At 44.7% G+C, this 13260-nt stretch overlaps 1 protein-coding gene across 5 annotated transcripts in view; it reads left to right on the forward strand.

Moving 5' to 3' along the window:
• The window catches only part of mib1 (MIB E3 ubiquitin protein ligase 1), a 78253-nt gene that overhangs the window by 13143 nt on the left and 51850 nt on the right, over positions 1–13260 (forward strand). For 2 of the 5 annotated variants that reach the window (XM_080778773.1, XM_080778770.1), the window contains exons 4-9: positions 562–666; positions 2193–2259; positions 4610–4814; positions 7828–8011; positions 11934–11945; positions 12859–12991. In XM_080778773.1, coding sequence (XP_080634899.1) covers positions 562–666; positions 2193–2259; positions 4610–4814; positions 7828–8011; positions 11934–11945; positions 12859–12991 — 706 coding nt within the window. Of the gene's footprint in view, positions 1–561; positions 667–2192; positions 2260–4609; positions 4815–7827; positions 8012–11933; positions 11946–12521; positions 12534–12846; positions 12992–13260 lie in introns of all 5 variants that reach the window. The other 3 variants (XM_080778771.1, XM_080778774.1, XM_080778772.1) reach the window with 2 other exon arrangements.

Consider the following 13260-nt stretch of genomic DNA (forward strand, 5'->3'; position numbering starts at 1 on the left):
AAACGGCAAATTATTGCCCCCGTGCATAGCCAGTCGGTAGACGGCCCTCCCATACTGCAATATAATGTGATTGTCATTGTATGACAAAGGGTGGAGATTTTTTGCAATATGCCCTAGAAGATTCTAGGGCCTAAGTGGCTAAAAGACATATTATTGACGTACAACTTCTTTGAAGTGCTTTTTTTTAATGCCTTTTGCTAGCCCATTCAGGACTTAAGGATTATGTTATACTTTAGTTGTTACATATAATTCTATATAATTCTTACATATAATTATTGTGGTCCTTTAATAGTTTGAGAACCGCTGACAACAGAAACATGAGGTTTTTCAGAAAACTGTCAGGATTTAGAAGACATGTTGTAGAATCTGGTTTAGCTATTTAAAAATAGCAGATCTACAAGCTCATAGCTACGAGCTTGTAGGTCTGCTATTTTTGAAAAATCGTGAAAAAATTCAGAAAACTGGAGGATTTAGAAGAAACTTTTTTAAATTTCGAGGTCAGCCGGCTTTGACTTAATACTGGGTTTTGTTCTGTTGCCTTTTGCCTAACCTCCGCTGCAGGTGACGGAGATCCAGGACTGGAGCGCCGCCAGCCCCCACAGCGCTGCCTACGTGCTGTGGGACAACGGGGCCAAGAACCTGTACAGAGTGGGCTTCGAGGGGATGGTGAGTTAACTTCCAGTTTCTAGACACGCGCAGTGCACTGCACACACACGTCTTAACAAAGGATCAGCTGCCCGATGTTGGCTTTTGTGTTTGACCACAGAGCAGAGAGGGTTGCCAGGGGCTTTGTTGGAGGAGCCACGCAGCCAGCATGCGTGAGGCACTTATTGTGTAGGCAGCTGGAAAAGAGAGACATATCTACATGATAAAGGCAATCTGGTCCTTTTGGCGGGGTGTGTGTGTGTGTGTGTGTGTGTGTGTGTGTGTGTGTGGCGGGGGGTTGAAAATGGAGGTCAGCATGAGAGAGGGACACGGGGCGTCCTTGGTTTTATCAGGGGGTGCTCTGGCTATATGCTATGCACACACACCCCCCGATGGAAAGCTTCATCTCTCATTGGTGGAGAGACCCCCTCTGCCTTTTTTCGAAGGGTCCAATGAGGTTTCTCGGCCGTGTAACAGACTTGTCCTTTGTTGTCCTAATAGGCTGAAACGGTCTTGAGGGTAAGGTAGTCCGTAGACGGCATCTGCTGCTGTATTAAGCAAGTCATAGATTAAACCAGCCCTCCCCTTCAGCACGGCCATCTTTAACCCAAGCACCCCACTCTGTGAGAGACTGTGAGCACGTGTAAAAATCACACCCGTGTGACCGTGAGGGGCGCTAATATATTTAAGTCTAACTCATGTTGATTTAGGTGATGTAATGGCGATGTAAAACAAACGGTGACAAAACAAACATTAAATTGTCTTTATTGTTAATGGCATTTAATGTTTGTGTTGGGGACAAGATGACGTACATTTTCCCCTTCATTGTCAATGGCATTTTTAAAACATTGAACTAAAAACAAACCTGTACATGGGAGAAAAAAGAAAAAAGAAACCAGCCACTGCAGCCTAGTAAATGTACACACAAAAACTCCCTCTCCTGTGTTCTCACACAGTCAAATCCTCAGTGCTCATTTAACCACAAATCCATTTGGTTAACATTTGAAGTTGAGTTAAATGACCACGGACGATCTTGACAGTGTATAGTAATTATTTTGTGCAGATCAGCATCACAATAAGATCAACTTTAATCCCTGTCGGCGCAGGTTTGTCTTTTTTTTTTTTGTGTGTGTGTGTTTGGACTTGTGTGTGTGTGTGTGTGTGTGTGTGTGTTCCCGAGGCCTATAGTGCTGCTACGCGGTCCCATCACTTCAGAGGAATGTCTGCACTGCCTTGTAATCATCTCTGCCCTCTAACGCTGCCACAGTGGCTGCACATCTACTGAGTCATCAAAAAAAAAAAAACATAACACGATATTGCGATAACACGCTTTATTTTTTCCACCAGCAGCAGCAACGTAATGTTTCATTGTCCTTGCTTGCCCTTAGGGTAACTTTGTTGTCCCCCATTCTCTGGGACACACACACACACACACACACGCACACACACACGCACACACACACACACACACACACACACACACACACACACACACACACACACACTTCATGATCAGGCTAATTATTTCATTCTCTCTCTGCCTCCAGTCGGACCTGAAATGCGTGCAGGACGCCAAAGGAGGCTCGTTCTACCGTGACCACTGCCCTGTCCTGGGTAAGTACTACAGCCCAGTGATCTGTGCCCACCCTCATTATTGCACCAATCCCTTTTCCCTCTCTCCAGTGTTCTGGTGCAGTGGATTCCAAGGGCGTTAGGGTAGAGTTGTGTGTGTTCTGTCTGTCTGTCGGCAGTTACACGCCAAGGCCACCAGATGGCAGCACTTACACAGTCACACCTGCTTGGTTGCCTTGATAGGTAGTGGTGGTAGTCGTTGGGTCATGCCTGCCGGGCCTGCACAGCATTCCAAGAATTCCCAGTAGGGAAATGTTTTTCTTAGTGACTTCCTGGCTTTAAGGGGTATCTGGGCAAGGGCCTGGCAGCCCGTTCCAACACTGCAGCAGAGCCCCTACAGTACAGTACAGTACAGTACAGTGCGATGGCGTCATCATCATCCCCTATACAGTCCAGCGCTTTTCTTTATAGAATGCATAGCCTGCTGCACTCCATTACATACTGCCCCGTCACGGACACTTTTTTTATGGGTCCCTTTTATTGTTTTGTTTCCTACATTTTCAAAAAAACATTAAAAAATAAATTAAAAAAGGAAATATTTTCATGATTTTTAAATCATGAAACAACAACAACTCAGCATTGTGATGCAACGCGTTGTGAGCTTGTAGAAATCTTCTGGACATTTTAAAATGGGGCTCAAGTGTTTAAATGGATCCCTGGCTAATAAGAAAAATTTGCCTAATTATACTTGCCCTCTAAAAAATTAAAAAATTAATCGTTTTGTTTATTTTCATTTTTTTTTCACCTTAAATATTTTATTTCTTTCATTACAATGAGTGTAAAAAAATCTTTCACTCAATAGGAACTGCTCCCATCGTCATATGTGTGGTCCATCCCTATGGAATGTATGGAATGCACGTGCTAATAAGTATTTAAAATATTGTTTTGATGCTCATATTAACCGTAGGAAGTATTACATTGTTTTTTATTAGCATATGCATTCCATATTCCATTGGGGTAGACCATATGGGCATATGACATCATCAATTTGGGACAGGAGTCCCTATTGAGTGAAAGTTTCCCTATTTATGAAAGAAATAGAATATTGATGGCGTTTTATTTTAAATGTGTTCCTGTATCCTGCCGCGTGAGTTCTCTCTCCTGATTGAATAAAAGTGCAATCCTAACCAGAAGATTTAATTCTCTGTTGATTGAAGAGCTGGGATTACTACTATACTAATTTAGAGCTATTTATCACATATTTCAACAAAGAAATTGCACCACCTTTTTAACCCATTTAGGCCTGAGCTCGATTCTACAAAATGTCTTCTAAATCAGTTTTCTGAAAAACCCATGTATCTATGTCAGTGGTGCTCAAACCTTTTTCATGTCAAGGACCCCCAGAATTATCTGTATTTTGCCGCCGACCCCCATCTGAAAATATGTTGTTCCAGAGACCCCCCCAGAAGCAAAGATTTGAGTTAAAAAGGTTCTGAAAGTATATATATTCAAAGATTTGTGCCACATTTTCACGATTTTTCAAAAATAGCAGACCTACAAGTTCATAGCGCGGCACTCGGTGGCGCGCTATGAGCTTGTAGATCTGCTATTTTTCAATAGAGGGTATAGCGCGTGACATCATCGTACCTGGAAGTTATGCGGGAATGCCCACTGAGTTGAAAAAAACCCCCGACTTTCTGGCCTTGACAGCCCATTCATCCAAACAGAAAAGTCCTGTCTGATTGCATTAAACAATGTTAAACTCGCCAACATTGCAGCTGCACGAAAAGCTTGAATTATCCTCTTTCTCTCTGCAAAGTTTGTTTCATAAAACATCTACCATAGAAACGCCATGAGCTACTTTCTGTCAAGAAATGCCAGTGTCAGAGTTTGGAAGTGCTTGTTTTCAATAACATTTTGCTGCCTCCTGCATCATGTGACATTTATAAACGGGTGGTATACGCAGGACGGTTGAGTGATTTCCAACGAGCGCTTCCAACACTCCATGCTGCTCAATGTTTTGCCACTCTCAGTCTAGATGAGGGGGGCGTGTCCTGATGGGAAAATCATGCATGTGCATACTCTCTATAGCTAAAGTGTAACGTAACGCTTGAAAACACCAAGAGGGGAACCCCTTTTGGTGTTAGCATTATGTTATGCTTTAGCTATTGAAAAATAGCAGATCTACAAGCTCATAGCGCGCCACGAGCTTGTAAGTCTGCTATTTTTGAACGACTGACATAGAAACATAGCTTTTTCAGAAAACTGTCAGGATGTAGAAGACACTTTTAGAATCTGATCTCAGGTCAGAATGGGTTAAGGGGATTGAGCAATTATTCCCTTTTTTTTGGTTCTTATACCGAGTCCCGACTGTCCGTCCTCCTTCCCCCAGGTGAGCAGAACGGAAACAGGAACCCCGGTGGTCTTCAGATCGGAGACCTGGTCAACATCGACCTGGACCTGGAGATCGTCCAGTCCCTGCAGCACGGTCACGGTGGCTGGACGGACGGCATGTTCGAGACCCTCACCACCACCGGGACGGTGTGTGGCATCGACGAGGACCACGACATCGTCGTCCAGTACCCCAGTGGGAACAGGTGAGGTGTTCTGCCAGTGTTGAACGACTCTTTAGTGAGAGAAATAAGCCAAACTCGCCTCCAAAAAACAAGCCCAAAACCACCACCAAAATATTTGGTCCAAAATATTGTGTTTTGTGTTTTGTGAACTCAAGTTGGCTTTGTACGACGCTTTAAAGGTCTTAAAAAAATACTTTATGAAATGTATTTGGAAATGATTTCCTGGCGTCGTCATGAAAGGGATGCTCTATACGAGGCAGGCGGACCACATTTTCCATTGATTGGTTGAGTTGGTGGCTCTGAGTCCTCGATCTAGGGGTGCCCACACTTCTTTTTACTTGTGAGATACTTTGAAAATGACCAGTTCAACAAGATCTACTCACCGAAAAAATTATAATCCCATTGCTGAAAATACTGTAGTTTAAAAATGTACCTGGGGCGGCTTTGGAATAGGAAAATGGAATAGTTAAGGGTTTTGGATTTAATTTGTAATTCTACTGACATTTGTGAGCAGCAACAAAGTAAGGAAAACAAAGTATTGCATCATGGGTTTGAGCTGACAGGCCCTTTTTTTATGTCAATCAATCAAGTCAACTTAATTCAAGTGGCAGATGCCAAAAAGTTGTTTCTGTGGAGACCGGCGACAGAAGCAAAAGCAGCAAAACGAGGGTCCTCTGGTTCTCCCCCCGGTGCGGGTGGTGATGTACGCCTACAGGTTTTAGAGGCGTCCTCGTGTCGAAAATAAAGTTTGCCCCGGGACAAAACGTTTTACTTTCTCCGGTTGCCATCGCGTGTCTCTCTGCTGTCTCAAGAATCAAATGAAGAATGAGGTCGGGACATTGTTGTTGTGTGTCGTGACCCGTGAAAAGCGGTTCTGGGGGGATGCTAGACATACAGGCATCTAGCCCATTCTGACCTGAGATCAGATTCTAAAAAATCCTACATCCTGACAGTTTTCTGAAAAAGCTATGTTTCCATGTCAGTGGTTCTTCGATTTTTCAAAAATAGCAGACCTACAAGCTTGTGGCGCGCCACTCAGTGGCGCGCTATGAGCTTGTAGATCTGCTATTTTTCAATAGCTAAAGCATGGCGTAATGCTAACACCAAAAGGGGTTCCCACCCAAAATGGGCTAGCCACTCGAGTGTCAAAAGACCCAACAACACCTTCCAGACACACAGGACACAGAGAGAGAATAGATGTGTGTTCTTCGGTCTGATACACTGTCTGGCAGCCTTGAAAGACAACACAAATAATGCACAATAAGCCTCTCGGCTGAGAGGAGGCAAAAACGTAAACGATTAACCCATTTTCACCTGAGATCAGATTCTAAAAATGTCTGTCTGAAAATGACAGTTTTCTGAAAAAGCTATGTTTCCATGTCAGTCGTTCTTTGATTTTTCAAAAATAGCAGACCTACAAGCTCGCTATGAGCTTGTAGATCTGCTAACGCTAACACCAAAAGGGGTTCCCGCCCAAAATGGGTTAAGGCAAATACCTTACTTTGCCTACAGTAAATTCGTGCCCGGCTGATGTTGTCAGAAATGTGTATTTGAATATTCCCTCTGAATGTAATCTGTCCCATCAATCTTTTTTCTTTTTCTTTCTTCTTATTTTTTTAGTACTTCGGGGGAGGAAATCTTTTTTGCATGATTAATTAATTTTGTTCCTAGCTTGATCTGATGCCATGCCTGGATATAAATTAAGTCAGACTTTCAATTATTGAATGTTTAATTACTTTGATATGATCATTTATTACTGCCGGTTCAAATTTGTAACCAAAGTTGTTGTAAATAGGGCTTTCTCCTCGTAGTCCCCATCAATAGTCCATCGATCGATTGCTTTGGTCTTATAGTTGTGACTACAATTGTAAACTCTACATATAACCCCTTTTAATCCAGAGTGATTTACAGTAAGCATGAACGAAACATGGTAGAACATCAAATACATAACAATAGTCCTCAAGAATCATACGTAATACGTAACCTAACGGTGGGATATCTAATATAATGATACCATGAGTATATTCTATAGAGTGCTATGTCTAAATGCTGTCTAATTTACATAAGTTGAGCCGAGCGAGGCTAGGGCAAGTGCTACGTACTTTAAATAGTTTTCTAATAAATATGTCTGTACTTCTTTCTGTAAAGCGACTTTGGGTACCCATAAAAGCGCTATATAAATCGTATATATTATTATTATTATTATTATTATTACCGTCTAAAATAGAGTCTGAAGAGGTGGGTTTTCAGACTACGGCGGAAGATCGGGACTTAAGGGGAGTGCGTTTGCAGTTCCGATTGCAACGGGGAAGTGCATTCCATAGTTTTGGAGCCAGAAGGGAGAAGAGTGTGGGACATTGGGAGCGTTGTTCCAGCGTTTTTAGTGAATGTACTTCCCAGCTTCCCTGCGTTTGGCTGATCAGAGTGTTTTACTCTGTGCGGGCAGCGACCGGGAGCCAATGGAGGGAGCGGAGAAGGGGAGGGGGAGGGGGGGGGGGGGTTGACTGCAAATTCCTATGACTTTAGTTGCGTACGGATTTCTGTAGTTGAGGAAAAAATCACACCCGTGTGAACCGAGTGGTGCAACTCCCCTCTCCCCCCCCCCCTCCTCTCTCTCTCTCTCTCACTTTCTCTGTTTCTGGCACAACAGCGCCCCTACTGGTACTCATACGGGTGCTCATTAACCGACACATACATATAGGTGAACAACACACACATAGGCGGACACGGACATTGCTGTTCCTTGGGAGTGGTTGCACCACTCAAAAAAAACCCATTATATTGTGCAACTATAAGCCGTCACTGTGTTACATGACATCGCTATGACATTTTCTGGTTATGAGTTTACTGACGTGTGTGTGTGTGTGTGTGTGTGTGTGTGTGTGTGTGTGTGTGTGTGTGTGTGTGTGTGTGTGTGTGTGTGTGTGTGTGTGTGTGTGTGTGTGTGTGTGTGTGTGTGTGTGTGTGTGTGTGTGTGTGTGTGTGTGTGTGTGTGTGTGTGTGTGTGTGTGTGTGTGTGTGTGTGTGTCCTCAGGTGGACGTTTAACCCCGCGGTGCTGACCAAGGCCAACGTGGTGCGCAGCGGAGACGCGGCAGCCGGGGCGGAGGGCGGAAGCTCTCAGTTCCTGGTGGGAGACCTGGTCCAGATCTGCTACGACATCGACCGCATCAAGCTGCTCCAGAGGGGCCACGGGGAGTGGGCCGAGGCCATGCTGCCGGTAGGAGTCTCCTGCTTTTAGAACGTTAAGTGTATCATTTGTATATAGGCATGTAACGATACACTCAACTCACGATACGATACGTATCACGATATGAGGTTCACGATACGATTTTTCACGATATGTTCAACACAATTATTTTCCAGACAAATGACCAAAAAAATATTTTTTTTAATGATTTATCTCCCCCCCCCCAAGCTTTTTTCACAATTGTTATTTAACTACATTGCAAACATAATTGCCTTCCTTGATGTATTAATGAGCATCAATAACGACCATCACCTGGGCACAGTCACAGACACATACAGCTCCCCTCTGCAGGCCTCTACTACTGAAATTGACTGCATGGAGTCTCTCATTTCTCTCCAAAAGCATGTGAATATGATGGAATATGATTACAGCTCACATTTTCGTGTCACACACTGCCTAGATTGTCTTTATTACCTTTTGGAGCATACGCCGAAGTATTTGCAGCTTTGTTCGACGAAAATCCGGCGAAAAATAGTCCGATGGGTTGTTGTTCTTGAAGAGAAAAACGAGCCGCCATTACAATGCGAAACAATGACCGCCTCCACCGCATGTTGTAGTCCAAACGAACGGCGTCCACTTGCGTTGGGGCTCATTTTCCCAGAAGCCCTAGCAGCCCAGAGAGCATGGCTTGATTTCTTGAGTTTCTCTCTCTCATTAGCAGGCAACAGTCAGCACTCTCTCTCTCTCTCTCTCTCTGTTTCTGCATGGCACAACAGCGCCCCCTACTGGTACTCATACTGGTGCTCATTAACACACACATAGGTGAACACATACATACATTACATAGGTGTACACAGACATTGCTGGTTGTCGGAGTGGTTGCACCACTCAAAAAATTAAACAAAACAGCGGGTTTAGCGTATTTAACAGGGCGGATCGTTGGATGAAACAATTCAACGTGTTTACAGCCACTGTAATCTCTCTGCTACCCTCGCTTATGGTCTTTTAGCCAGTGCTGACTTCATCTCCCGTGTAAGAGATAACACAAACGCGCCAAAGATTCCTCTGTGCCAAATTAGCCCTGGAACGCCATAAAGATTATGGCCGTTATGGTAGTAGTGATTACACCCCCCTCTCTCTTTCTCAAAGAGACTGTATTCTTTCCCCATTATGGAAGTTTATTCATTGCTGCCCTCCATAACGCCCGTTGGCTGTGTGTAACGCCGGTTCTAGTTACAATATGCCACTTATCCCTGCCAAACTAGCCCCCTCTCGGCAGCTAATGAGCCTTAACCCATTCTGACCTGAGATCAGATTTATACGAGGTTTCCCACTGGACACACACTGGTCTGATTAACCCATTCTGACCTGAGATCAGATTCTGAAAATGTCAGTCGTTCTTCGATTTTACAAAAATAGCAGACCTACAAGCTCATAGCGCGCCACCGAGTGGCGCGCTATGAGCTTCTAGATCTGCTATTTTTCAATAGCTAAAGCATGACATGATGCTGTAACACCAAAATGGGTTCCCGTTCAGAATGGGTTAAAACCCCGAGATGGGGCTGTAGCTTTGATCACTAACCACGGCTGTTCCCCGTCTGTCTTCCGCGGATGCCGCTTATTGCAGCAGTGTCCCCCCCCCCCCCCCCCCAACCCCCCCATTATTGATAGCATCCTCCAGGACGGGCCCCGGTACTGTATTGCTCCGCGCCGGTCTCCAAAGTGCCCCCTCCTCCTCCTCCTCGTGCAGCCACGGCACAATATGATTGGAAAATTGGAAGGCATTTTGCCTCCTCCTCCTCCTCCTCCTCCTCCCAAACCCTGGGAGAGGATGCCGTTTATTGGCTGTATAGATGTGGAATAACCCATTCTGGGCCGGGAACCCCTCTTGGTGTTTTTTAAACTAAGCATTATGTCATGCTTTAGCTGTTGAAAAAATAGCAGATCTACAAGCTCGTAGCGCGCCACTGAGTGGCGCGCTACGAGCTTGTAGGTCTGCTATTTTTTTGAAAAAATCGTGAAAATGTAGTGCACATCTTTGAATATATATATATATATATATCTTTCAAAGCGAATGTTTTTAACTGGTATATTTAGTAGAATCGTTCCCAGGTCAAAATGGGATAACCTGGCTAATAGATGAGTCTCCCTCTCTCGCTCCCTTTGCTCTCTCTCTGTCTCTCTGTATGTCTCTCTGTTTGTACAGTTTGTCCATGCCATTTGAATGACTAATGAGAGGAAAAAACGTCACGTTTGCCTGTGATGATCCCCTGTCTGTCTGTCTGTCGGTGTTTATTTTCTCCCTTGCACGTAAAACAGGCTTGTCGATGACTTGACTCCTCTTCTCCTTCTCAGCCGAATAACCCAACCTTCTGCTCTGCTTCATGGCTGTCGCCATATCTCAATGGCTGACTGATTTAGGTTGAGCGGATTTTACGCACGCACACGCGCACGCACACGCGCACACACACAATGCACAGACCGATAATGCCCACCGCTTTCTTCTAATGCAGTGGTTTTCAACCAGTGGTCCTTGAGAGGGTTCCAGGGTAGGTCCCCCAGCTAAATGGACCCTTATAGATCTTTTTAGTCTTGAGAGTGTAACATGAAACCAAATGGATGTCCATTTTGGTTTCTATTTTACGCTCTCGAGAGTTAAACTAACGTTAAACATCTGCATTGCTTAATTTATAAGAAGTCTTACACCATTTAGAACTGTGGACAAAATCTTTATCCAACGACATCAAAAGGCTTCGGGTCCGAGAGGCTAAATGCCATCAAAATGGTGGCTCAAATGCAGAATAAAGATGGATAGGTAGATACTTTATTTGTCCTTGCGGGAATTTGTTTTGTGCCAAGCATGCAGTAAAAAGAACACACACAAACAGATCACACAATTCATTGACGACATTTAACAGCGCAAACGACACAAAATGCCAACAAAAGGCTACCGGTCATAGTTCCAAGAGGCATTGCATTACATTGTATATGCACAGAACTGAGATGGGGGGCCTGCTTGTTCATAAGTCCTATACTTATGGTAACAAACCATCTTTAACCCATTTTGGGGCGGGGACCCCTTTTGGTGTTGGCATGATGTTATGCTTTAGCCATTGGAAAATAGCAGATCTACAAGCTCATAGCGCGCCACCGAGTGGACGCGCTACGAGCGTGTAGGTCTGCTATTTTTGAAAAACCGAAGAACGACTGACATAGAAACATAGCTTTTTCAGAAAACTGTCAGGATGTAGACGACATTTTTAGGATCTGATCTCAGGTCAAAATGGGTTAAGCACCCTAGCCTGCAGCGAAGGTACTGTGTACCGTCGCCCCGATGGTGAAAGATGGTGTTGGCTGTTGCGCGTCGGTGTAAAATAATGGTCCTTGATATGAAAAGGGTTGGAAAGCACTGTTGTAATGAGTCTGTGTGGTGTGTGTCTCTGCACACAGACCCTGGGTAAGCACTGTTGTAATGAGTCTGTGTGGTGTGTGTCTCTGCACACAGACCCTGGGTAAGCACTGTTGTAATGAGTCTGTGTGGTCTGTGTCTCTGCACACAGACCCTGGGTAAGCACTGTTGTAATGAGTCTGTGTGGTGTGTGTCTCTGCACACAGACCCTGGGTAAGCACTGTTGTAATGAGTCTGTGTGGTGTGTGTCTCTGCACAGTGCACACAGACCCTGGGTAAGCACTGTTGTAATGAGTCTGTGTGGTGTGTGTCTCTGCACACAGACCCTGGGTAAGCACTGTTGTAATGAGTCTGTGTGGTGTGTGTCTCTGCACACAGACCCTGGGTAAGCACTGTTGTAATGAGTCTGTGTGGTGTGTGTCTCTGCACACAGACCCTGGGTAAGCACTGTTGTAATGACTCTGTGTGGTGTGTGTCTCTGCACACAGACCCTGGGTAAGCACTGTTGTAATGAGTCTGTGTGGTGTGTGTCTCTGCACACAGACCCTGGGTAAGGTGGGGTTGAAACCATAGACTGTAAAAAAATAAAGAAATATGGGTCTGATATGGACGTAAGATGAAGCCTGTCAGTCCTTGAATTGTTAGTCACCATCTTTCTAGATCCGTTTGGGCCCAGCTGGCCCATTGGCTGGCCCAGACAACGAGGCGGGACTTCTCCCCTTCTTCTTCGTTGGTTTTTATTTTGACTCGAGCGGGGGGGTGGATCCCAATCATAGACTGTAACGGTAGCCACGCCCCTCAGAACATACTCGACTTTATGGTAATTATTTTTAATAAATGGGACCATAATTTTCCAAAAAGAATATTATGACATGAGAAATGAGACTTTAAACTAGTGACTGGAAGCAGAAAGTATTCATGACCATGTTTATTAAGGTAATGCAGTCTAGGTGAAGTTGGGCCCAAATACATGGACCTCTATGGAGCTATGGGGTTTTTTTGGGCCCAATGACAGCGCCACAACAGGCCATTATATGAACTTTCAGGAAGTCAGGATTTCTTCACTGACCCTCTAGTTGTAACCCACTGTTTCTAATGAGTCTTGCGTGCTGTGCGTCTCTCCTCCCCCAGACCCTGGGTAAGGTGGGGTTGTAACTAGGCATGTAACGATACACTCAACTCACGATACGATACGTATCACGATATGAGGTTCACGATATGATTGTTCACGATATTTTCAACACAATGATTTTCCAGACAAAATGACCAATTTTCTCCAATTTTCTCTCCAGGCCTCTACTGTCTCATTTCTCTCCAAAATCTGACATTTCTTATCACACACTAGCCCCGATATATCGATATATCGCGATATACGATATATCGCTGCATGCCTACTACCTAGTTGTAACCCACTGTTTCTAATGAGTCTGTGTGCTGTGCGTCTCTCCTCCCCCAGACCCTGGGCAAGGTGGGCCGAGTGCAGCAGATCTACTCGGACAGCGACCTGAAGGTGGAGGTGTGCGGCACCTCGTGGACCTACAACCCCGCCGCCGTCACCAAGGTGGCGCCGTCGGGCTCGGCCGTCACCAACGCCTCTGGAGGTAAAAAGTTAACCACATTCTGACCTGAGATCAGATTCTAAAAAAAATGTCTTCTACTCATCCTGACAGTTTTCTGAAAAAGCCTATGTTTCTACGTCAGTCGTTCTTCGATTTTTTCAAAAATAGCAGACCTACAAGCTCGTAGCGCGCCACTCGGTGGCGCGCTACGAGCTTGTAGATCTGCTATTTTTCAATAGCTAAAGCATAGCATAATGCTAAGACCGAAAGGGGTTCACGCCCAAAAATGGGTTAAGGCTGCAACAGCCGCG

Source organism: Protomyctophum bolini, assembly GCF_963924005.1.
Source record: "Protomyctophum bolini genome assembly, chromosome: 12".
NCBI classification, from domain to species: domain Eukaryota; kingdom Metazoa; phylum Chordata; class Actinopteri; order Myctophiformes; family Myctophidae; genus Protomyctophum; species Protomyctophum bolini.